This window comes from Pseudopodoces humilis, chromosome 16 (genome assembly GCF_049639895.1).
Source record: "Pseudopodoces humilis isolate 2021_Gansu_Grassland_sample_001 chromosome 16, ASM4963989v1, whole genome shotgun sequence".
Taxonomy (NCBI): Eukaryota; Metazoa; Chordata; class Aves; order Passeriformes; family Paridae; genus Pseudopodoces; species Pseudopodoces humilis.
Window position 1 is genome coordinate 19796969 of NC_142215.1, and position 26208 is coordinate 19823176.

The 26208-nt window shown below is 51.3% G+C and overlaps 1 protein-coding gene across 2 annotated transcripts in view; it reads left to right on the plus strand.

The window, feature by feature from the left end:
* Positions 1 to 26208, plus strand: part of ZNF609 (zinc finger protein 609) — a 50336-nt gene that overhangs the window by 14367 nt on the left and 9761 nt on the right. For both annotated transcript variants that reach the window (XM_005521335.3, XM_014251233.2), the window contains exon 2: positions 20954 to 21179. In XM_005521335.3, the coding sequence (XP_005521392.2) occupies positions 20954 to 21179 (226 nt within the window). The remainder of the gene's footprint in view (positions 1 to 20953; positions 21180 to 26208) is intronic.

Genomic DNA, 26208 nt, shown 5'->3' on the forward strand with positions numbered 1-26208 from the left:
ATCTAGAAACAGGAACTCTGGAAAGCACCATCAGAAAGCATAATTAAAAACCACCTTGGTGTCTCTGCCTGCAGAGCTCCTCAAATTCCCAGGATGGCTGAATACATCCATGCTGGCTGGGAGCCATTCTGGCTCCTGCCTGGGGTCACAGTGCAGGGTGGGGGGCCTGGCTCTGGAGACTCACTGAAGGGCTCCAGCTGGCTTGTGACCCAACGAGGCTGAAAGTAGCTGCTCTTCCATCTGGGCCAAGAATTTGTAGGGGTTTAATCACCCTGTCTGGGCACTGGGCTGGCATGCATTTCTGGTGTCAGATTTACTGCTGTTGGCCCCCAAATGCCCAGTGCATCTTGCTTTTATGGAATCCTGCTTGCTTTTATGGGACCAAAACTAACATCTCAGCATAGTTAGACTTTATTAGTATTTTTTTGAATGTTCAACATTGCAAGTCTTCAGCTTGTTTCTTATGGTGAGCTGGTTGTACTGTGTGTGCTTTTGAGTGAAGTGTGCCCAATTTGGTAAAAGTTTTGGTCTTCTTTCTTACTCAGATCTTCTCTGCACAGGGGAAAGGAGTCTTTTATGTGGGTGTATTTTCTGTGGCCAGGGCTCTGCATTCCTTCCTGAGCCATGTGTAGCCTGGTAGTGTTTTAGTGGGAAGAAACTAATGGCTGAAGCAGCTGCCTGGGTGTCACCTTGCAGAGGTGATGGTTTGGGGAGCGTAATGATGGAGAGGGGTACTGCCTTGGGCTTGAGGTTTGATCCAAAGTTTCATCCCTGAATCACTGCAGGATGTGGGATGTTGGTGTATGGATGTGAGTGCACTTCCTGGAGAAGTTGGAAGGTGTCCCTGCCCATGGCAGGGGTTTGGAGCTGGATGAGCTTTAAGGTCCCCTCCAACCCAAACTTTTTTTTGGTTCTGTAGGCTAAGTTTGGCTCTGCCAGGTGATCATTTCAGATCAGTGATGTCCTTCTCTGCACATCTTTGCCCCAACATTGCCTGTCTTCTTGTTGCTGACAGCTTCAGTGTCTCCGCTGTTCCCTTCCGTTGTCCTGGTGCGAGAAGCAAGAAAGCTGGAGGAACCAGGTTTGGTTCCATCTTAGTGTCTCATAGACTCACAGGCTGGTTTGGGTTGGAAGGGTCTTTTAAACTCACCTCATTCCACCTTCTGCTGTGGGCTGGGATACCTTCCACTAGACCAGATTGCTCCAAGCCCTGTCCAGCCTGACCTCGGATGGGGCAGACACAACTTCCTTGGGCACTCTTCACCCAGGCAAAAGGTATTTTCCTCCACCTGTGTCCTTTGAAAGTCTGTCTCTCCTGGATGACAGGCTGGGATGTGAGGTCCTGCTGTCCAGGAGAAGGTGACAGCCATGCTCTTCTGCTTAATGGCTCCTTCCTGGAGAAGGGAGCAGAATACATGGTGATGGGAGGTGGAACTGGGGGATTGTTCTACTGTGGGATCTCTTGTATTGCCATTGTCCTGAACCACTTTCAGCCCAGCCAGGTTTCAGGACCAGGCTCTCTGGACACAGCTGGTATTTGGTGATGATCTCTTGGAAGATGGGAGATCTCAGAGGAGAGCTTCCTCACAGGTTTGTGTTCAGCCTCCTTGTGCAGTCATTGGAGCTTTGCTGCTCCCCCAGGAGGTGTCCTGCCTGCTCCTGGCCACCCCTTCCCACATCAATGCTCAAGGGTTTGTGCAGCCATGTGGGGAATTGGGTCAGGGACATGATCCAATTAAAAGCTGTGCTGAGTGATATTGAAAGCAGGTTTTAAACAGGCAGTTTTCTGACAGTCCACAAATGCCAGTGTTAGGAAAAGAGGGCTTTGGACCACAGTAGGAATAAACAGCCATGGGTGGATTGTGGTGGGATGGTTTTTTCTGGTGGTGCTGGTCCATGAAGGCTTGGTGTGTTGGTAGGCAACCATAGGGACAACAAACTCAACTGCCACTTGGATTCTTCTTGTTGGTGAGTCTTTGTTCTCTTTCCAGGGAGCCCAGTCTCACCCTCTTGTGTCTGTTTTGTGGCTGCCATCGCTCATGGAGAGCCTCTCATCAGGCATTTCTTAGGCTCCTTCTCTTCAAGGGTGCAGCCAAGGGCTGTGGTCGCCGGGAAAGACTGGTATTGCACCGCACCCATGCCCATCCTCACTGCCTGGGGCAAGGGGGGGTTGCCTTCAGTAATCCTGACTAATCCTTTAATCTGTATCAACACTGATAGGTATTAAAGCAGCAGATAAGGTTCAGACCGTGGCTTGGAGCTCAGCGATATCCCCACCCTCTTCCAGCTAAATCTGGGCTGATTGTGCTTTCTCTTAAGGGGACCGTGCTTGTTTGCCGAGCAGCTGCACTGGGTTGAGAGGGTGGATTAGCTGTTCCCAGCTGGAACATGCCCTTGTTGCTGGGCTCCAGCTTGCCAGACAAGTCCATTGATCTGTCTGTGTGTGTTCGTGGTAACCAGCATCCCGTGCTTTCTGGAGCAAACCCCTCCAGGTTTGTGTTCCTCTGCCAGTCTGCAGCAGATCTGTAGCCTCCTGCTTTTTATCTGTGTTACTCACCTGGGTATAAGCCTTATTCAGTTGTAGATACTTCACAGAGTTCTTAAGCAACAACACAAAGCTTTCCTGAAGCAACCAGTCCTGTGGATCTGTGGCTCCTTGCTGCCTGCTGCTCACAGCAGGATTTCCCTCCTCCCCCACCTCTAGAGCAGGACTCCCACCTCCTAGCCTTTCACACTCTCTTCTTTTTGGGCACCTTTCCTCATAGCTGAGGTCTGTGATGTTCTCACTTGTATGGCTTCTGGGCACCTCCAGTTACCCCAATGATCCAGCGCTGTGAAGGCAGGACTCCAGAGCTGGCTGTCTCGTGTTTGGTGGGCACCAAACCAAGGTTCTTAATGCTCCCAGTCGAGTTCACTGTGCAAAACAAACTGTCTCTATTGTTTTTGCTGTTGTAGGCTCATCTGCCCTTTCCCTGTCCTCTTCCAGTTTCTCCCCTTGCTTGTGGGATTGCTCCGAGCTTGCCACCGGTTCCCTCATCAGCAAAGCCATGGTTAATCCTTCCCATAAATCCTTTAAGCTGTCAGCAAACAACCCCCTTCTTAAAATTCTAGCACGCAAGCTTGGCTGGGACAGAGCTTGGCTCACAACCCCAAGGTTTCATTTTTGTTCCCAGATTATCACCTCCAGTCCTCCTTGGTCCCAGTTTTGGCTGGCACTGTGGGCTTCTCACCATTGCTGTGGAGCATTGGTTGGCTGATGCATGAGCGTGGCCTTCCTTGATGTATCTGAGGTGTAAAAGCATTCAGGTTCTGGATTACCTAATGAGGGGTTCCAGGTGTGTCAGGTGGTTTGAAGTCACAGGTTCCTTAGATTCCATGTGGAATCTCCTCTGAGGAGCCACCTGTCCTGTGGGACAGAGTGTGTTGGCCCTGTTTGTTGTCTACATGAGCTCAATATGCAGCTGATGGGGGCAAAATGGGCTAAAAAATAAGAGTAAAGCTTTTTTGTGGTCATGCTCGCCTCTCTGCATCCAAACTCTTACATCTTTGCTGTTTTGCTCTCAGACATGACTGTCTCTTTCAGGTTTATTTATTCAGGTTTGTTTATTTTGTTTATTGCAAAAACACAAGGTTGGGTCACTGTTTTGGGCTGTATTTTCATTTGGGTTAGGTTAGGATTAGGTTAGGAGCTTCAGGTGTTGTACTTCTTTTTGGGGATCTCTGAATATCCCTTCCTTCGAAAGTTGACATCCTCCAAGGCATTTGGCAGAATCAAGAGAACAAAAAACTGGTTTCTCAATTTCTCAACCCCCACTTGAGTTTCTCTCCTGTGAAATTTGCTTTCCCCCTTAAAACTCCTGATGAAATACAGTTTGGAATTTATGGGATTCTCATTACAGGACTGTCATACAAGAACCTTTTTCCACTGCTGATCCCAGAGGGAGGAAAGGCTCTGAGACTCCCTGAGGAATATTGAATGGCATCTTGCTGCCAAGTGGCTGCATCTGGGGATTACTCAGTAAAACAGAAGGAAGGGGAAAAAAGGTTAATGCAGTGTTGGCAGCCGGCAGCTTCAGAAGCTCGTGTCCTTCAGGCTGCCGTGATTCAGCTCTGTGACTTGAGTGCAGGTGGTTCTTAGCTTATCCCTCAGGTCTGCCAGAGCAAAAAAGATTTGAAGGAAATACCATATTAAATCTAAATTTCTGAAAAATTGATTCCTTAAAATTGATTTTTTTGGAAAAAAAGTGCTTTTGTCAGCAGGGGCTAATTGTAAAAGGCACATGGCTTGTACACGCGGCCCTGTGAGCACCCTCTTTGCACAGGCTGGTTTCCTGTCAGGATTCATGGATCAACCAGCTCCATCCCGATGCCTGTAACACGGTGAAAACCCTAGGGCTGAGTTTGGGGTGAGTCGAGGTGGGAGAACACCCACGGGCAGCTGCCAGGTGACTGTAGAGCTGTTCCCATGAGCGCTGCTCCTGCTGCCATTGTGCTTTCCAGGAGCTCCAGCGAGGGGCAGCCTCCAGGCATTACGTGCTTTCTTGCAGCCTGGTGTGCTTGATCGCCTACCACCGGCAAGCACGGGCCTGAGCAAAAGCCAGTCACCTGGATCTACAGGGTTTTATTTATTATTACTATTTTTTTTTTTTGCAAACAAGCTGGGCGATCTGCGCTTGGCTGTTGGCACTGCATCCTGCAGCATATGACAGATAATCGGCCTGGCTGCTGGCCTGCGGAGGAGGTGAGGCTCCTATCGATGTGTGACCTGGGAAAGCACATCAGCTCCATAAATCACTGCCTGCTGCTGCCCGTGCCTTGTGCCTCTCTTGAGCATCTTGGCAGGTTCGATATCTGCAGCGGGGCTCTGGATGGCTCCTCGCCACTGGGTGAGCACGCAGTCAGTGTCTGTGCAGGGCAAGGAGGCAGGGCAGGCTTCTGTCCAGTCCCCTTGCTGCCTTTAATGTCATTCCTCAGAGAGGAAACAACTTGGATAAACTGCTGTCTTGCTGTTTTCCTTGTGCTGGGGAGCACAGCTCCTTATGGACACCAGGACTCCTGCCCAGTCCTACTGGTAATGGCCTGAGTCTTTAAAAGCCGAGGGTGTGTTTTCTGGGTTTCGAGTGCTGGTGCTCAGTCATGGGGTGTTAAACCTACCCATGTCTCCACTGCTCTGCTTTCTCATTACTAAACTGTCCTGGGAGCAGCCACATGCTGAGAACGAGGTCTGTGCTGTTGAGCCTTTTTCTAGAAGTGGTGAAATCATGCTTTGAGGGTGCCAAACAGCCCATTCCTGGAGATATCCTCAGAGAGATGTCACTGCTGCCAGCACCCTGCTCCAGCCAGCAGCCTTCTGGCATGGAGTGCCTCATGCCTCTCCTCTAATCACACCTGAATTCACCAGTCCAGCTCCTTGGATTTTTGGGGTTTACTCATGAACAGAAGGAGGACTTGGGATCTGGCCAAGGGCTTTGTTGGACTCATGCTTGCGATTACTGGTACTGACTTTTGGGGTGCTTGAGATTGTAGGTAGCAGGGGGGATGAATCCCCTAATCTCAATACAGGCTTGTTAATGATCCAAAAACTATTTTCCATTGTGAGTTTGGTGCCCAGGGTACGCTTAGAGGGAGCACATGCAGGCCCTGAGCCTTTTGAGCGCTGACAGTCCTGGCACTCACTAAACAGAGCAAAAAATTGCCACAGTGTGTTATTCCAACAGCAGGAGGAGAGGCGAGCAGAGCTGAGAGGGGAGGCTGCCTCTGCCCAGCTTTACCAATCCGGAGCAAGCTGGGTTGCTAGCAGGACAAAGAGCAGGGTTAGGTGAGACTGCTGAAAGCTATTGGTGGACTATTCCCATGGATGTTTTCCTCATTTGTCTGCCCTCCCTTTCAGAGCTGAATTTTCCAGCTAGGGATCAGGCTGGCATCTCCTTGATTTCCCCTTCCTGGAACATTTTTTATCCAGCTTTTGGTGCTCCCGTGTTGAGGTTTTTTCTTAAGCTATGCTTCTGGTGGCTAAAGAATGCAGCAAAGGTGGTCATGGATCCTGGTGCTTGGTTTGCTCCTTTTTGACAACAGCACTTTGCTGGCATCCTAGCACCTTGCCTTTTCCAGGTTGTGTTTGAGGAGCTGCAGTCTCTGGGATCAAGCCATGGAGGCTTTGCAGGATGACATTTCCCAGGAATGAGTCAGTGGTTGGGATGGGCAGGGGTAATGATAGGGACTGGGCTCTGCTTTAGGTGGGAGTGACATTGCAGACCAGAGCTCCAGGATGGGGATGGGAGGCTGTCTCCAGTCCCTGTTTGCCCTTGGCATGAGCACTTGCCTGGCTTTTGGCTCTTGGGAAGCAAGTGGAAAGGTTTGTGGCTATGGAGGGGCTGGAGATCTCTGATATTGGGGTCAAGATAACTGGTTAAGGGATTTCAGGGCTTAAAGCACAAAACAAGGCATGGTAGTGATCTGGATACAGAACAAGAGATGCTCCAGGAGTGGGATGCAGCTGTTGAGGCTGCTGCAGCTGTGAAATAGTGCCCTTCTGCTTAGGGAAGGAGTAAATGGTTCCCTTTGCTTGCTGCACCCCTTTTTTTCTCCCACTGCCCTGTTCCTGCTCCTCTTCCTCCGTGCCTTTAATTGCATAGGGTTTGCTGATGCAATTAAAACCAGATGTGTCTGCAGCCATGGTGCTTGCCTCCCTTCTCCAAGGTATTCCTCTGCCTGCTTGTGAGAGCTGCTGACTCAAGAAAGGCCAGGTCTCCACAATGGCTGCCTCATGCCCATGGCAGTGGTCCCCAGAGAAGGGAGGTGGCTAAGGCAGGACTGTCACAGGGCTGTCTCTCTCAGCCTGAGGAGGTAGCTGGCTGACTCCTAGGATTCCCAAGGATGTGAACAGGCTGGAGCAGGGACCTCCTGCCTTCCTGCAGCTGATGTGTAATGGTGATAGCTGCCAGGCTGTGGCGATGACTGATGGGCAGGACATCTTTCTGGGCTGGGGGTCATCTGTGCGGCAGCTAAAGCCAGCTGAGCGATGAGTGATGGTCTCTGGGCTTTCAAGGGAAGAGAGTGACAGTCATGGACCATGGGAAATGCTCAGCTAAAGGGACAGGACCCGAGCTCAGCAATGTTTGAGGATGGCAGCTGTAGAAGCTGCTGGCACAGAGGGCAGAGAGGGCACTTGCTCCACTCTGGATGGGAGGGGAAGTTGCTGATGTGATGGAGAAAGGCTTTCTCCCTCTGCCAGGCTGCCTCCCCTGTTTCTCCCTGCCTGTGTAGCACTGCCCAAGGCAGTGTCCTCAGCATGACTCCAGCTGCTTGCCAGCTCTGTCTCTTCACTTGCTCTTCTGGGATGTCATTGCTTCTCCACCAGCACTGACCCTTGGCTTTGGTGTGTCCCCTTGGCTTTTCCCATGCTTTTTTGTTCCTTATTTGCCTAGCTACTGTTACCATATCCAGGAATGTTCTTCAGGTCCCCTTCTTCATCCTGCCCCTTGGTGTTCCTCCATGTGAAGGGTGTGGTTTCCAGCCTTTTTACCAAGTGTCAGCTCTTCAGTCCCAAGCCCCAGGTCCTTTCCTGGTGCCCATGGAGCTTTTCTCAAGCTTTCATCCCTGCAGCCATCAACTTCATTCTCTGAGACACTGCCCTTCAAATGCCACTGTTTGGTTTTAGTCTCCACGGCCAAGAAGCATCTCTGGGATGTGCCATATCAGCTGTGCCCCTCCCCTTTACCAACAGCCTCTTTGAGGCCCTTGGGAAGCTCTTTGGTTGTCCCCACTTGAGCGATGTGATGTTTAGGGGACATTGCCGTGGTCTCTGCTGTAGAGAAGACCTGCATGGTGTTCAGACAGGCACCAGTGACCTGCTTTGGCTTGGTAAAAGCCAGCATCAGGTCAGATGTTGGTAGAGATCCCAAATGATGGAAAGGGTGAGCAAGGACGACATTTGCTGCCAACACCATTCTGAGCACAGGGGTTACACAAGTGGCCCTCCCTCCCTCCCTCCCTCCCTCCCTCCCTCCCTCCCTCCCTCCCTCCCTCCCTCCCTCCCTCCCTCCCTCCCTCCCTCCCTCCCTCCCTCCCTCCCTCCCTCCCTCCCTCCCTCCCTCCCTCCCTCCCTCCCTCCCTCCCTCCCTCCCTCCCTCCCTCCCCTCCCTCCCTCCCTCCCTCCCTCCCTCCCTCCCTCCCTCCCTCCCTCCCTCCCTCCCTCCCTCCCTCCATCTCTTGCGTTCATACGCATTTTCCTGCCTGCTCCTGGTTTTGTAGAGCTGCACAAAACCCCGGTTCTCCCTGGCCACTGCCTGCTTTCCTTGAGCAGACCAGCAGCTCATTAGCGTGTCCTGGGAGTCCCAGAGCTGCTGGTTGGCACGATGGGAACCTTCTCCCTCTGTCCAAACAGCATTTTGTGTGATTATTGATAAAAAGTTGTTGCTCCTTTTCCTCAGGTATGAGCAGGAGTAGAAGATGTGTATGGACATGCTGCCTCTGTGTTTTCAGGAGAGATGGTGTGATTAAAGGTCAGATGGGTTTATTAGAGACAGAAATATATTTTGGCTGCCTCAGGCTGGAATAGAGGTATCAAAAGCTGTTGGACATTGTGGGGATCTTGGAACTTCCAGAGTAGGCTCTGGAAGAGTGTCTCACTGGTAATGAGGAATCGTCTTCCAGGGTTCCATTAGATCATGACACTGATCTAGTGGCATTCCTGGGAGGGACTCTCATATCTTGCTTGTCCTACTTGCCTTGACTTTGTGTTTTTGTCATTCTTTTTTTCTTTGGACTCTCCAAGATCCTAGACTTTAAAAAAGAGATGTATCACTAATTAAGAATTAAATGCCAAGAAACACTGTGGGACCATATTCCCAAAGAACCTGGAGCTGTGGGGTGTTGGCTTCCCCTGTGCTACGGACATCCTTTTTATGGATGTGACCCCAAACCCTCAGCATTTCTTGGTCAAAATGACTTTCATCATCCCTCAAAGCCAACCATTGGGCTTGGAAAGCCCTGGAGAGGAGACGTGGGGCTCCCTGATCCCTTACCACCTCTCACCAAGGTGAGAGGGGAGACGGAGGAGATGGAAACATGCAGCCAGCAGGTTGTTGAGCCCAATGCCAGCTCCTTATTGACTTTTCTTGCCTCAGAAGAGCTCTCTGCAGCTGGGCTCCTCTGCATGCAGGCATGGGGGTGGTAAACGACCACTGCTGAGCTCACAGCTGCTTTCCCAGGCTAGCTGGGATGCCCGGGGCGCAGCACTGGTGCTCCCCATTCCTGCCCTCTATTTATGCCCCCCTTGCTGGGCGTAAAAACCTGCCAGGCTCTGATTTATGGCTCTGTTGTGTCTTTCCAAACAGGGCTTGTGTTATCCTCCATGGGCTGCCTGTTTGAGCTGAGAGCACCTTTGGCCCCCAGGGGAACAGTTGAATTTTAATGATGGGCAGCCAGGTTCAGGTCTGTGGTGGCCAGCAAACCCCAGTACTCAAGCATGGCACCTTGGGGCTAAAACTCCCTTATTTATTATTATTTCACTCTTCCTCATGCCTTTAGGATTTCTCTGCCATAGCTGGCTGGTAATTTGATGAATCAAAGAAATTTTGGCCAGACACTAAATGAAATTTATGACGGTCTGGCCTTGCTTATGGTGGGTCTAACTCCAGCAGTATCTTTGCCTTATTTTAGGGGTGCCAGCTAAAAATACACTGTTGATTGAATATAAGCTTGGCCCTGCTACTCCCTGATCTGTCTGCCCACCAGCCACAGGCATGTCATTTTTGCATGTCTATGTGCTAAGGTGCTGCTGGGTGGAAGGAGGCATAGCGACTGCTGGCATCAGACAGTGGTTTATTTGGTGGTTTTCCTTCTTGTTTTGTGGCAAAAGGGGAACAATTTATCGTTAGCTGGAATTCAGTGACCCGTGGGTGTCCCTGCATGTAGCCTGAGAAATGCAAGGTTAGAGGCTAAAAACCTTCCTGGAGCTTAATTGGACTAGCAGAAAGCTTCAGCCGTGGGTGGTGTCAGCATCCATCCCTGTTTGGGGGAGGCTGATCTGGATTTCAGATGCAAGCTCTTCCCCTTGCTATGGTCCAGAGGAGCTGATGAAGCAGCTACTTGGAATTATTTTTCTATTTTTGCATGGAGTACTCTCAAGGAGAAGCATGGCTGCGGGCAGCAGAGTCCTGTGATGTGAATCATGAAGCTCCCTCTGCTCTCTGAGATGTGCTGAAAGCCCCTCTTGTGGCTGCAGCGCTCCTTGGCAGTAGGTGGCCTGCAGGTGATGAGTTACAGTCTGGCTTGGCTCTGGCTCAGCTTCTCTTCTCCCTGGCTGCTCAGCTTCCCTGCAGGGAGCGATCAATCCTCCCCAGCCTTGCTGCTGGTCGTCAGTGCAAAACCTGCCAGGTGAGACCTTCAGGCACCACGGCCCAGCTGTGTCCAGCAGCCAGGCATCGCTCACACACCAGCATCGGCTCTGCCTCCTCCTGGCAAATGTCCCTGCCTGCACTGGGGCTTGGATCTAGATGAGCTTTAAGTTCCCTTTAAGTTCCCAACCAGTCTGTGATTCTGTCATCAGAGCAGAGGCACCAAGAGGCATTTGAGCCAAAGACAGGAACACTATTTTTCATCCTCAAGGCTGGAATTCAAGTCTGGAGCGAGGGTAGGTGATGGGAGTCTGTGGGTTCACGTGGAAAGCTCGTTCTTGCTTCTCTTGCAGCTCATCTAGAGATTTCATGGCAGTATGAGCACGTGTTGTACTGCTTTGGGGTCAGTGCCCAGGCACTGTTCTGCTCAGAGATAGTGAGGCAGCATCTTGATTTCAGTAATTAATAAAACCTTGGGAATTGGCTTGAAAAACTTCCTGTGGAATTTGCTGTGTCCTGCAGGTACTGATTCGTGCATGTTCCTGATGGGAGCTGGTGGACATGGGTGCAAACTTGCTTGAAGGGCTGGGGTGAGCCCAGCATTTACCGGCCAGAATAGGAATATTGACTTGTGCCATTTTAAAAGCAGCACAATTGAAAGAATTTGCTGGAAAACTGAGATGTGGGGAGTGGGGGGGTGATGCAGTCATGGGACACAGCACACTTATCATTCCTGTGTTAGCATGAGGTTTCCATCTTGTGTGCTGGGAGACAGAGGCACATTCCAGACACCAGTCCCCTCTGTGTGGCCACTGGTATGAGACACATGTGGTGACACCGTCTTCCTCACCCACATCCTCGTGTGTCATGTGATTGGGCTCATTTCTTGCTCTCTCTTCTCTTGTGACTTCCTCATCAGGCCATGGAACAGAGCTGGCTTTGTGTCTGGAAAGCACCAGGATCTCTCCTGGCAACTGGAGCAAAACCTACAAAGAAAAGGAGATGAGAGCCAAGTGGGCGGCTTCCTAAACGTGCAGCCTGCAGGGGTTGGATGTGCACATCATACCAAAGCAGGTTTTTAATATTAAATAGATGGAAGGAAGATGTCTCCTTTTGCCTGAGGGATAAATAGATCTGAAACTCATCCTAGACTTTGCTGCTTGTTGCATCTGAAATATGTGTGTCTCGCCCTGGAATCCAGCCTCTCCAGGAGCTGCCAATACCTGGCTACAACCCATATGTAAAAATGCTCTGGTGTTTGTGGTGTACGTGGGATGTGATGGAAGGTCTCTGGGAGAAGCATCCAATGAATGGATTTGCCTCTTTTCCCCCCAGTCCATAGCTATGTGCACCCCATGGTCTGGACATGACACTTCTCATGGTGCCACCAAAGCAAGTGTCACAGCTGTGGTCCTCTAGTGCCCTCCCAGTGCTAGACCTCCTCCAGGAGCTGTGTGGGTGCCTCAGGAGGTGCACCCTGCTTTGCAGGGACTAAGTGTTGTCTCCTTCTCTCCTACCCCTTACCCAACCAAATTTTATAGGTGTGAGCACTGAGTACCTGGCTTGGCTTCTCACCCACAATCCACAGGACCTTCAGGACCAAATGCTGTTTGTAGCCATGGGTAGACAGTTTCTTGTGCAGGAGAACTGCTTAGAAAACCCTCCGTCTTGCCACTGCCATTTGCTGGGAGATGGATGGGATAGGAGAAGGGTTTTTTTCTTACCTGCTTGGCCGTGAGCCTCCTGGTCCTGCCATGGAGGTGGACAATGGAGCTGAAGCTGCTCTCTCATCAGAGATGCTTATTATTATGGTTGCAGTGTGGAAGAACATCAAGAAAAGATAACTCTGCCAAAATTTAAGTAAAACCCTGCCAAAACCCAGCAAATCTAGTCTGAACTTGGGCAGTTGCAAAGTTGCTGGATGTTTGCTCTCTAAAAGGAGAAGGACTGCTACCATGTCTTGGGAAAACCTTGAATGTGAGTTGTTGGTGATTCAGAGCCTGGCAGGGGGTGGATCTGGGGTGTCAGCAGCACTTAGGGGGTGCTGTGGGGAGTGATGTATGTTATGATATTAATGGAGGGTTGTAGGAAAGAAAGAGGGAAGGAGCAGAGCAATGGAAGGATGAAGGATTTTCTCACTTGGAAAATACTGGTGTACTTAGGAACAATTTCCCTGCCAGAAAGCTTTGGCCAATGTCTGTCTTAAACATTCCTCTCATTGATTCATCCCATTTCCTCCTTGCTCCTCTGCATCATCCTCTGCGTAATTCCTCTCTCTCCTTTGATGTTTTCATCCCCCATGTATTTGTAGATTACGGCTGTGTCCCCACATAACTGTCACTGAACCAAGCTATCCATATTTAGCTCTTCTAATCTCCTCTTCCAAACCAATCCCCTCAGCCTTGTTATTTTTGTGCCTCTTCTCTGAACTTCCTTAATTTTGTCCTTTTCTGTCATGAATGGTAGTGAAAGGTGTCCCTGCCCATGGCAGGGGGATGGAATGAGCCAACCTTTAAGGGCCCTTCCAAGCCAAACCATTCTGGGATATTAAGATGGCATCTTGGAGATGATCCCCTCTAGGTCACTGAAAGGATCACCTCGGGGTGGTGCTTGACTGTTTAATGTATGTCTGTAACTCCATATTCCCCCCAGTTTTCTTGCACAGTGACTCTGAATGTGAGTGACACTTGCTTTTGGCCCTCTTTGGGTTCTGGGAGGCACAATCCAATGCCACAACTTTGGCTGTTGTGGAGGGTCCAGCTGTCCCCACACCACATTCACAGCTTGATTGATCCAAACACCCACAAACAAAGCCCATCTTCTACTCCACACTCCATCTCTTCTTTCTCAGCGCTGCTCTGAAGACAGCAGAGCCTTTTGCCACATCTCTTATGCTTTGTGAGTGTAAAAGCTAGTTTCTTAGTGGTGTAATAAAACTGCATCTGTGCATGTGGTTGCGTTGTCTACCATGGGTTCACAGTGACAGAGTGGTTGTGCTGGATTTGTCCATTCTCACGTGGAAGTGGGCACTGGATATTAGGATGGATATGGACAAAGCTGGTCCTTGGACTGTGAACCCAGCAAGCAGAGGAACCCATCCTAGGTGAGAAAGGTCTGAGCCCAGCTCATTTTTACTTCAAGGCTTGGATCCATCTTCTCCCTTCTACATTTACAAGAATCCAATTTTGTACTGAAATGATTTGTAAACCCTGAGCTGTCTCTCCTCTGATTGACTCCTATGTACTGCAGCTTTTCAAAGGTAAGGACTTTGTGCCTGGATAAGCATTAATTAAATGTGCTTGAATTATTAATGCTCTGAGTTTGCATGTAGGGTTGTGGGTGTGGGTGTGTGTGCACGCATGGCCATGCCCTGGCATGAATTGCTGGAAGCCTAGCAGCCACAGTGTCCGTGTTCTAGGGGTTTTGATTTGTGAGACTGAGGTAGAGGAAAAAATGGGTGAAAAAATTGAGGGAAAGGTTGAAGCAGGCAGGTGTAGCCATGCTGTTCCCTGACAGAGAGCTGAGCTGCTGTGCCAGCTTCTTGTGCTCAGCCCTGACCTACCAGGTATCAGCTTTGGCTTGCTGTTGTTGGTTGGTGATCCTGGCCAAGGTTTGTTGGTAGCTTTTGTGTTCTTGCTGTGTCCAGGAGGCTGCTTTTTCAGCCTCTTTCAGACTCATCTCTTGATCTGTTGAAATGGAGATGCCAAGCTCTACAATATGTTCTTCATCCCTAGAGCTGCTTGGGTGGTGGGGCCTGTGCTTGGTGCTCAGGATGCTGGCCAGTGTGCTGTGTAGCACAAGGCAGACCCTGTAGGCAAGTTAAACCACTTGCTATGAAAATCCTGCTTTTTCATGTGATTCCTCTTGCCTGCCTTGCAGATTCGTGTTTTAGGGATGTCTCTAGTTTGGCTGTTTCAACCTCTGAGTCGTTTGGCCAGGTTTGTGGAGCTGGTGGTTATCACTCAGGCTCTTAACAGTGGCTGGAGCTGCCAGTGGTTTGTGAAAGGTCTCTTGGATTTGTATCCTCCTTCCAGGAGATTGATTCACTGAGGTGCTTGTGAAACCTCTTATGTTCTCCTTTGTCTGCTTAAAGGTGCTGGTCAGCAAGTGCTGTTAATGGCAGCTATTGAGCACTGCTCGGATCCTTGGGTGCAGCTGCCTGCTTATTTTGGTGGAAAGAAAATAAGCAAAAGCAAGACTTTCCCTCACAGTGGTTCTTCCATGTAGAAACCTGACTTGCAGGAGGTGTGGCTGGTGTCAGTGGTGCAGAGGATGCTGGAGGATGGAAGAAGCAGCAATATGAGAAGCCAGCCACACAGCTGCGATGGTGGTCTGTGTTGGCAGAAGGGTGAGTGCAGGTTGTGGGGTGTAATGGGAGACCTGAGTTCCCAGTGGGAAGTCAGTTGCTGTCATCAGAGCTTTCCAGCTCAGGCAGCACTGCCAGAGGTGAGGATGGCTGGTGACCATGGCCGCAGTGGTGCTGAAGAAGGCGCTGGAGGCTGGGTTGGCTGCTGTGGTCAGGCTCTGTGTTTCTCATCATCTCTGCACTCCCATGATGCACATGCATCTCCAGTGCTTTTCCACATAGGATCTTTCCCTTTTTCTCCACCAACTGAGCTGCTTTGTATTTTAATTCAATAAATGAGGAGACCCATGGCCCATCTGTGAGATACCAGTGGTTGATGATGGCTGAATGGAGACCCAATGACATGTGGTGGGACTGATGCACAGAGGTCCCAGCTTGGATTTCTTCCCCATGTCTCTCACTTATGTCACCTGTCCCCTTTCATCACTGCTCTTCACTGCCTCTCTCCTGCTGGAGACACCTTTTTTTCCCTTCCAGGAGCAGATCTGATAGTCTTGTAAGTGGTTGGAGCAGGTGAGCTGGTGCCAGTACGTCTGCCTTGGATACTATTCCTGGCTTTATTGAAGACACGGTAATACGCAAGACTATGCCTCTGTGGTGTCTGCCTCCTCTTGATCTCAAAACGCTGCAAGCACTGAGATAAGACCGGCTGTGTTCAAGCAGTGATTTTATTCCTCTCTCCTCTGCAGAGAGAAAGCAGCTCGTCGTAAAGTCATGCTGGCTTGTATTTGCATTTCTCCAGCAGTGTGGCTGAGGTTGATAGCATCCGGATGTCGGCATCAACTGGGTATTAGGATCAGTCCCCCATCACTGGCATGGCGGGAGGTTGTACCTCCGGTGTCACTGGGTGGGATGTCTCATCCTGATCTTCCCATTAGTTGTGACCAGGTCTGGTTTTGGTGGTGCTGGTTGTGGGGCTGTGAGCTTTATGCAGCTATCCTCTTCCAGGCTTTGGTTCCTGTGGCCCACTCATCTACAGCCAGAACAGACTTCCTCAGCCAGGTCTGCCCCAATGTGCCCAGATGACAATGAGTCTGAGTTGAGAATGTGCTGCCAGCCTCAGCACTGTGCTGCATTGTGCCGTCCTTTTGGCCATCTGCTCTGGCCATTCTGCAGGGACTTGCTGGCCAGGGAAAGTGTTTGCATGGGTGGAGGCAAACCCCCTCTCCTGGATCTCAGAGCTGGAGCACAGGTGCAGGGCATGGCCAGGGAAGGAAACAGAGACACCTTTTGTAGGTAGAGCATTCCTGTTACACCTTGGCATCAACGCATCCACAGCTGGGAGATGCCATGAATCCCAAGTCTGACAGGTGGGAGCAGATGGTGAAGAGCACCGGGAACAAGTTGTGAAGGAGAGTGGTGGGGAATTGGCCTCTCTTGGCTTGTTTTTAGGGGGATGCTAAGAGCCCTAGGGTTGGGAAATTTGGACATCTGCTCCTTAAAACTCCTTACTTCCCATCTGAATTGCCTGGCTCTTTGGTGGTGGTGCTGGCTAGGAGGTCCCATGCTCGCTTGTCTTCTCTGGGGAGCGAACTCAGGGAGTGGGATGGTGATCCCACTCCAGTCTGCACACGTGGAAGCACATGGAAGCACGAATCCTTCCTTGTGGCACTTATTGCTGCAAATGCCAATCTTCTCTTGGAGCAGGTGCTCTGCTGCCCTGTGGGCTCAGATTTGCCAGCTAAGGAACCCAGTATATTTCCCAAGTGTTCCCATGGTCTGTAGAAATAGCTGGCTTTGTTTATTTGAGTTTGTGTTTATCCAGGGAAGGGAGACTTTTGTCTAGAACAGAATCCTTTGGACCTGATGCTTGTGCCACCATTATTTCCTGGCATGTGGGTGTTTGTTGGAAGCTCTTGTTGGCTGCTTTCTTGCTGGAGAAATCCAGCCAGACAGTCAAGCAGTCAGTGTTGGTGGCACCTGCTCTGTTTGGGGAGGGGATCTTCTGGAGCCTGTTGCACGTGGCCTGGGGTTAAATACTTCCAATGTGTTGGGATGATGCTGCTGGGGGACGAGACTGGGAGCTCTGCTTGCAGGTGGAAGATGGAATTGTAGACATGGTGGGTACCAGAGCCAACAAAAGGATTTTGTCTTCAGGCTTTGCATACAGGGCTTTACCTGACCAGGGGGTTGGGTTGGAGAAGACTCTTTGAAATTCCTACCAAGGTCATTGGAGGGAAAGAGGCACTGTGGTGCTGTGATTTTGGGGTTTAGAGATGCCCACCAAAGATGCTTGTCACCTGGATGGATCTGCTCCCTGGGGATCTCTCTCCAAGGAGCTGGAAGCTAATGTTCCCAGCTCCTACTCTGAAAAAGTGAAGCTGTGGGGCATGTGGTGACAGACCAGGACAGGAAACATCAAAGCTTTGAGAACATCAAAGCTCCCAAAGGTTGAGCTGAGTTGGTCAGTGATGTGGGATGTGTTGACTGCAAGCCTCGAGCAGTGCTCCTGTGATGTAGCACCTTAGGTCCATTTTCTGTCTTCTGACACACCCAGTCATGAGTTTGTGACCAGGAACAAGGCTCCCTCTTGGCTTTTCTTGTCTCTCTCTCTGCAGGAGTGGAAAGATGTTGTAGGTGAGAAAAATGGTTCCTGTGCTGCATAGCTTCTTCATGTGGGGATACACTGGAGCCTAGAACCATCTCAGATCTCACCCTGAGTCCTGGCTGACAGATGGGGTACAGATCTGGGGGTGCCCTACACCTTCACCCTCTCTGCCCTTGGAGATGCACCACAGATCTCTCTGCTGGTTGACCTTCTCAGGAGTTTTGGGATTGCTTTTATCGCTCCAAAATGCATTTTTCTTGCCTGACTTTGATTATTGGGGACAAACCAAAATTCTCATAAATAGTAGTGTGTGGTCTGCATGGTCCAAGGAGCGGCATTAAAATCAGTGGGGTGTTTTTATTTCTTATTTGCCCTCTTCTCACTCTCTCATTAAAAATTGCTGCTGTGATGTCCCTTTGAGGGCAGCTGATGCTAAGGAGCCAGTGCTGCGAAGATGGCAGGAACTGCTCTGTGTGCGTCTCCCCACGCCAGTGCCCACTGCCGTGCTCCCCTTCATTGGGACCTGTCCCGCCTTCCCAGGGGGCTGTAACGAGGGGTAGCTTTTAATTATCCCCCAGATAGCCCCCAGCGCCACTGGCATCACCCCAGACTCTCAGTGGGTTTGCTTTTCCCCCATTGAGCAGAGGCTGTGCTGGCCGCTGCCGCCCAGGCTTGGCTCCGTTCCACTTCTGTCCTCGGCGGTGGTGAAAGCACGTTCCTCGTGATGGGAAAGCCTCCGCCACAAACACAAAGGGCTTTCATTAGGGGAGGCAGCGGCGGGCGGACACGGCCGGCCGGTGCTGGCATGCAGAAGCTTCACCCCAGTAACCCCACACAGGGGTGGCTGCAGACACAGCAGGTTCCTCCAGCCAGTGTTTAATCTTAGAGCCTACCCAGCTTGGAAAGAGAAATAAATTTTATTTCCGCAAGGGGGATTTAGGGCCCAGAAGTGGTATGGGAGGGTGGCCAGAAGGTACAAGGCTTGTTTTTGGAGCCGGGGATGGCAGCTAGCACAGCCCTGGAGGTGATGTGAAACCACTGCTGTGGGGTGTGAGCGCTGCCCACCACCCCCAGGCCAGCATCGCCCCGGGCTCCCTTTCTCCCTCCGAGGGGAAGAGTGGCCAGAGGAGCTGCCCTATGGTACATAGGGCTCTCCCAGCCATCCTGCGTCTCCTGACCTCGCTCAGAAAGCAGAAGGGTGAAAAGATCATGGCAATGGGAGATAAGACACACGTAGAGGGGGAGGTGAATTTCATGGATTTCATCCATATGTCTTTTCCTCCTGCATGGCTTTCAGCTTTTTTTGGTTGTGTCCCAGTGGGGAACCTCTGCTCTGCCCTCACCCTTGAAGAACCATCCTGAACCTTTTCATTTTGCTCTGGAGCTTCGGGCAAGGGAGCAGGAGAGCTGCCTTGTCTCCCCACGGCTGCTGAAAGAGGCTGTTTGTTACAGAGCAGGGTGAGATATGAAATCCCATCAAGCCGCCTTGCTTATTAGAGATCTCAGTGAGCTGCTTATTATGCACCATGGCATAATGCAGATTACGAATGTGACCGGGTGATAATTAGCAGAGCTGGAACTGTAATTAAATGCTCCTGTGCTGCGCTGTGGTTTCTGTTGCAGAGTGGAAGGAAGCTGAACGGTCTCAGCAGGTCGCCAGCACACACACACAGCCACTGCTCCCTGGGCAATGGGGGCGAGTGATCCCTGCCTCTCCCTGGGCTCTTACTGCTGCCCACCCAAGCCAGGCAGCCCTGCCTGGTTCCTCCCTTTGCTGGAGGCTCTTCCTTTGCTGGAGACTGACTTGTGGTTTGTAGAATGTGGCATTGAGGAGCCCCTTCAAAGCAGCCTCATGCTTCCTCGGAGCATCTTGCCCTGGATCTGCTGATGAGGTTGCTGTGTTCTGGGGGGTGATTTTCCTGTGGGAGTCTTCTGGAAGCTCCTCTGGCAACCTTCTGGGGTGGTTTTATGCCAAAACCACCCTTCTTGAATCCCATGGCATGCAATTGGGTCACTGGCCATAGGGCAGCCTTGGAGGTGGGTGATCTGGAGATGGGCTCCTGGGGGAGAGCTGATTTTGTTGGTGGGAGGTTGGAGGTGGTTGTGGGTAACAAGCTGTGCTGCTGGGGAGGAGACTGTGGGGTCCAACCACTGTTGTTTGAGACCTCCAGGCCATCTTTAATGCCAAGTGGACTGCATGTTGCTGTGATGAGCTGTCTAGAGAGAGAATGGATGCAGGACAAGGAGAGAGCTGTAGACAGAAAGTGCTTTGTGTTCTGCTGGAAGAGAAAATCCACTTGCCCTATCAGAGCCAGGATGTGATATCCTCCTCTAGCTAGAGATTTGTGTTACCAGGGATGTGGAGAGAAAGTGTGGGTCAGGAGCTGGTGGGGAGGTGGGATGCTCCAGGCACTTGCTGTGATTGTGGGCACCCTATTGGGTGGGGCAGGCTAGGTTGGATGTGCAAGGTTCTGCTGGAGTTGTTTCCCTTGCTTGAAGGATGGAGCTGTGTGAGCAAGAGAGGGAGCAGGCAAATTTGGCAGCTGATCAGGACCAGGATGGGAGTCAGCAGCAAGGCTGGAAGGGATCATGGGCTGGTCCACACTTGGTCACCACAAACTTGGACTCTCCAGGTCTTCTGTTTTCCCTCAGCAGAGTTTTAGGGGGTCTGGGAGTAGGACTGGGTGCTTTAGAGGAATCTTGGCCTGCTTGAAACTGGAACCCAGGTCAGCAGTTGCTGCTGGTGTGATAAGTTTCCTCAGTCTGCTTCTCTGAGGTAGCCCAGTGTCTAAAGATGACAAATGGTGAAGAGAGGAGGTCTAAGCTGAAGAGGAGCCGTTCACCCCAGAGCTGCTGCAGGTCCTTGCAAGCCAAGATGAGGGGGTGGCTGGCTTGGCTGATAAACCCCAAAGGATGGGAAGGTCTCTACCCTGCCCTTGCCTTGGCCAGCCACAGAGCCCATCAGCCATCCTCCTTCTGACACTGCTGTAATCTGCTTGCGTGGCAGAATGGCCAAGGACTTTGGCTTCTCAGCAGCAGGGTGGCTTGGCTGGGCTTCCACTTGGCATATTGGCTTGTTGGCTTTCCAGGCCCAGCTCTGGCTGTGGGATCTGGTTTCTATGTGCAGAGAGAGCACAATGGCTGGATCGGGCTCTGAAGCAGATACTTGTATAGGGAAGAGGGATATGGTCCAAGTGACTCTGTCTGCAGGTGGTCACAGGGTAGTTCTGGAAGGAGAAGGATGTTGGTTTTCATGGGTGCCAGAGGGAGTCTGCTACTTGTTTGTCCTGTCCTGCCTGTGGAGCAGGAGCTCTTCTAGTGAGCCATCGGGTCCAAAGCCATTGACTGCATTAACATCTGAGCCATAGCCAAGAGGCATCCTCACTGGGGATGATTACAGAAGCCGTCAGGGAAGGAACTTGCCACGAGTTCTTTCAAGCAGAAGCACAGATATCTCCTGCACAAGGACTTTTGAGTGTGATCTCTGTGACTACAGTGCTCCCCAGGGTTACATGGGTATGGGAACGTCAGGGCAGGAGAGCCCTGCGAGATCCTTGTCCTCTTATGGGGTGTGGGATGTGAACTGAAGGTGGCAGTCCTGAGCTTGAGGTTCTCCAGGAATGTAGATGTCTGTTGATACTTGCCCTCCCTTCAGTGTTCCCAGCAGTATGGTGACCACGTATCTCTTTTTCCCCACAGATGGAATCTCCGGTCTCTACGCCCGCAGTGTTGCCCTTGCACCTCCTTGTCCCTGTGGTCAACAATGACATCTCGTCGCCGTGCGAGCAGATCATGGTACGCACCCGCTCAGTGGGAGTGAACACCTGTGATGTGGCCCTGGCCACCGAGCCCGAGTGCTTGGGCCCCTGCGAGCCTGGGACCAGCGTGAACCTGGAGGGCATCGTCTGGCAGGAGACAGAGGACGGTGAGTGTCACAGAGCTTCCTCCTCTCTGACAGTGTCACGGGGGACTTACGGCAGTCCCTTCCTTCCCATGTCCCTGCTGTGTCGTTCTTTGGCATGTCCTGGTCTTTCCTGCCACCAGCTGGGTGACCAGGACAGAGGAACCGTGTGAGAGCAGTCCATAATCTGTCCAGCAAGGGGAGTAATTGGCCAGTACTTGTGTCAGCCCCGTGTGTTGCGTTAGCCCTTTGCCCAGACAGCAGGCGAAAATCTAAGTTGCCATTTCTCTACCCTTTGACAAGAGCTGACTTGTTCTGGAGGTGCCAGGGCAAGGGCTGTGCCAGCCAGCACGGGAATTTGACAGAGTTGACTTCATTTTTGCTTGGCAACCCACAGGTCTGTCACAAAAGCTCTCAAACCCTGTGAGGCGGCAGAAATCTCCTGCTGGAATAAAAAAACCCAGCGGAGCTCTCAAAATCGACTCAGTGGGAGATCAGCCTCTCAGCTCTCTTGCCAAGCCAATCCAATCATTTTTTTCCACTGGAGCTCATCTCATCCATGCACAGCTTGGTTTGCTTTCCTAGGTCCTTTGATGGATTTTCGTTGCTCTTGGGGCTCTGCCAAGGAACGCAGGGATGAATAGGTGGCTCAGTGGCCCATGGGAAGTGCTGGAACTTGGCCTTCCCTCTAGCCTCAGTGGGATGCTGGAGATTCCTGCCTTGGGAGGCACAGGGTGAGCTCATTGTGTTTGTGTCTGGACAGTCCAGAAGCGCAAAGGTGAGAGAGAGCAGTGGTGGTGGAGGCTGGTTGATGGGTCATCTCAGTCAGATGTCCATGTGCTCCTTTTGGATACCTGCTCCTGTTCTTCCATTGCTGTTCTGTGCAGAAAATGGAGCTATTGGCCTTTATCCCTGCCATTCCTGACTGAGATTCTTTATTGTCTGTGATGGAAGCTGAACTGAAATCTCCACTCCCAGGAGCTGCTTCCAATGAGGTTCTCTTCTTGTCCCATGCTTTGGGAAGGTGGGGGGGAGCAGTTTGCTTTTTCTCTCTTCCTACTGGGAAACTGATTTTGAAACCACGGTTGGCGCAGGAGCAAGTGCTGCAGTGGCTGCCAGTGTGAGCACTGGAGTTGTTCTCCTTGGAAAAAGCATATTGAGAAATAGCACCTAAGCTGTTTGGGAAGAGAGCAGTGAATGGATCATGCCAGGGAAGACTGTGATGTCTAGCTTGGGATGGGGACTTCCACACTCCTCTGCTTTGCTGTCCAGTCCATATGGAAAAAAATTCACCCTGATTGAGGCAGCTGGGAGCTGTGAGTGTTTTTTCTGCTGCTCCAAGGCAGAAGGATGTCACATGTAAAATCTGTGAGAAGAAACAGAAAGCAGGAGAGTTCAGGAGCCCTGCTCTGCACATCCCAGGGCCAGGGAATCTACAGGGTGGATCTGCTCTAAAGAAACCTGTGGAAGGTCTGCACTGATCTACCACCTCCCCAGCACTGCGTGATCGGTATCTCCAAGAGCCTGGTCACTTCAGCTTCAGCTGGGGAAACTGAGGCACAATTGGGCTGGGTTTTGGGACACACAGCAGCACAGAGGAGCGTTGGCATCCTCCACCTGTGGGGCTGCCCCATCTCCCCACCCCCACCAGCCTGCTGTCCTTGTGTGGCTTCTCTCAAGCCAAAAGCCCTGGAGCTGCAGAGTTCCCTGAAAATCCCAGGGCTGCTGGAGAGCCCCGTGGGCAGGGGCGAAGCTGGATTTGTATAGTAGTTCTGGGTGGAAATCAGGAGAGGGTCTCAGTGGCTGCTCCAGGATGGATGAACTGAGCATCCCTGAGGCAGGGAGCAGGAGAACATCGCTCCCTGCCAATTCCTGGTTGAGAGGTCTTGCCATGGGGGCAGTTGCTGTTCTTTTCTCCTTCTCCTCACCCCACTGTGGAGCTCCACGTCTGTCTGCCTGTCCATCCGCATTACCTCTCGCTTCCTCAGCCACCATTTCGGAGCATGCCTTGGAGGTGTCCTGTGATTTCCCACAGCCCGGATATTTTTAGTCTGTGGTAATTCAGTGAATTCACACAGAGATCCTTCTCTGCCAGCTGCTGATGGTTGCCACTGTTGGGAGCGAGGATTTCACATCCAGTCCTGCACAAAGGCGAGCCCTGTTAGTGCCTTTGGTCTCTTGGGGTGCGCTGTGTGCCTTGGCTCCGGTCACACGACGTCTCTCATCCTTGAGTGAAGAGGCAGGGGGGAGCTATCCCTGGTTTTTGTGTGGCATCTCTCACCTGCCTTCCCATTGTCCAAGATAGAGTCAAGGGCGATGCTGGATCTGACTGCTGGAAGATGGAGTTTGTGAAATGTTCAGGGATGCAGCAATCATCTCCCCTTACCCAAGGGATACAGAGGAGAAAGCTACGGCAAGGCCATGTCTGCAAAGCCAGGTGAGGTGCTTCCAGCATCTGGAGACTCTCCTCAGTATATCCAGAGGGATCCATCTCTCCCCCTTGCTCCTTGGGATGTAGGTAGCAGCATCACTGGACTGTTTGGAAGGACCCTAGAGCAGTGGAGCAGCTCTTGGCTTGCATCAAGTTTAGAATCACAGAACTGAGGAATGGTTTGGTTTGAAAGGGACCTTAAAGCCCAGTTCATTCCGCGCCCTGCCATGGGTGGGGACACCTTCCACTAGCCCAGGTTGCTCCAAGTCCCATCCAAATTGGCCTAGAACACTTTTAGGAATCGGGCAGCCAGAGCTTCTCTGGGAAACTTGTGCCAGCGCCTCACTACCATGACAGGAAGGAATTTTTTTCCCTAATATACCATCTAAATCTCCCCTCTTTCAGCTAAAGCAAATACTCTTTGGCCTGTCACTTCTTGGCCTTGCAAAAAGTCCCTCTTCAGCCTTCTTTTAGATCCCTTTTAGGCACTGGAAAGGACTCTAATGTCTTCCTGAGGCTGGCCTTCCCCTCTCCATGTGGGGCTGCAAAATCATGGAGAAAAGCTTCTAAAGGCAAAGCCTGGCAATGCTTGGAAGGATAAGTTGGACAAGAAGGATAAGTCCATCTGAGATGGGAGCATGAAGCTTTGATGAATCTGATGATGTCCCTGAACCAACTTTATGCTCATTCCCCACTAGAAAATCTGCCATGAGTCCATGAACCCTGCTAAAGGCATCCCAGAGGGCTCCTACCACCAACCAGCCATCTGGCTCTGGACTTTTGGTCCACCTTCTCCTCCACCATTCCAGATTGGTGTTGGCCCGAGGGCTGGTCTAGCTGGTAGTGAACACTGTTGTTGGTGCTCTCCTGCGACCATGGTGACACCATCCCTTTGCTGAGCCTGGCTTGCACAGGGATGTGTTTTACCAGGACATTTAGTGGGGAGCAGCTCTCTTGGGAGCTCCCCTAGTGCTGTTAAGGGTAATTCTCATCTTCAGGAATTATTAACTGATCTGATCACACTGGGCAGCATTGCTCTCTTTGCTGCCTCAGGAACTGCCAGGTCTCCTCCATCCCCTTCGGTGAAGCTGGTGTCACCTGGCTTGGACCGTGTCACCTTCTCACCCCCACATGGTGCCACACCAGTGCTGATCGCAGCAAAACAAACACAAACCCTCTGAGCTATGAGGATCGTGGTGTGGCAGCACCTGGAGATTGTCAGCACACTGTATGTACATCCCTTCCTCCAGCTCCTTGCTGGGATGTTAGTGGCAGGTTCCCCATGGCTCAGATTTCTGAACTCTGAACATTTAGATTGTCCGTTTGCAAACTTTTCATGAGGGTATGATGGAGCACAAGCCTGCCCAGGGTTGGCACATGCCAGTGTGGACGTGTCCTTGCTTGGAGCAGGAGGGAAGTGCAATAGATGGGGGTAGAATGGAGAAGATGGGAGGGTGAGAGCAAAGACCCGTCAAATACAATGGATAGTGGCTTAAATGCTTCCTCTGCCAGTTCCCATGGGAACTGCGGATACATCTCATCGGATCTCATGGACTTACGCACCTTGAACTTCTCTTACAGGTGGTTCTTCCTTCTTCCAGCACCTGTCTTTGCCACCTCCAGCTCAGGGGGCATGGATGGAGCCACTTGCTGGGGAAGATCAAGGCAAACAAGGAATTGAGCCCCTCAGCTGTGTGCTACCCCGACTGGAGGCTTCCTTTGTGTGTTTGAGTTTCTCCTAGAGTTCCTTGTTAATCCATCAGGCCTCCTGGCATTTCCACCTGACTTCTCTTTGTTGGGATGCATTGCTCCTGAATTCAGGGATGATCCTTGGATGCCAGCCAGCATCCTTGGGTCCCACTTCCCTCCAGCACTCTATCCCATGGCACTCTGTCAAACAGGTCTCTGAGGAGGCCCAGGTCTTCTTCCCTGGAGTCCAGGGCGGTGATCTTTGTGTGCTGCAGTCCCTGGAAAGCAGTTGGATGGCCAGGGACAGTCATGCACCATCTGAGCATCTACATGGTATGATGGGATGATCCTGTCTCCCTCTGGCCCTGCTGGGGAAACTGTGTTCATGTAACCTGTCAAGATTTGATAGAGGGGACTTCTCTGTGAGAAGACACCAGAAACTTCCCCCCATGTTGGACAAGGCCACCTAAGGCCGAGCTTATCAGCAATGAGGGCAGTGTCTCTAGGATAATGTATTTAGGAAGAGGAGAAAAAGCAGCCCCCATTCTCCATCCCCCTGTGCTGTTTGCGGACAAAGATGTAGAAATCAGGAGTAAAGTTGAGCCTGGGAAGAAGCCAGGAGAAAGTATTTTAAGGTTTGGTTTTATTTCTCATTACCCTACTCTGATTTGATTTGCAATAAATTAAATTAGTTTAATTTGGGGTGAGTCTCTTTTGCCTGTGATGGTAATTGGTGAGTGATCTGATCTCTCCTCACTGGCTGAGGTGACAATTGTGCTGGGCAGCCCTGTGGTGTCCTTTATCTGCTGGCAGGAGCCAGGGATGGCCATGAACAGCTTTGGGTGTTGTGTCCCAAAGCCTGGGCACTATGGGTCAGGCAAGATCTCTGCACATGGGCAGGGCTTATGGAAAAGCTGGAGCATCCTCAAAGCG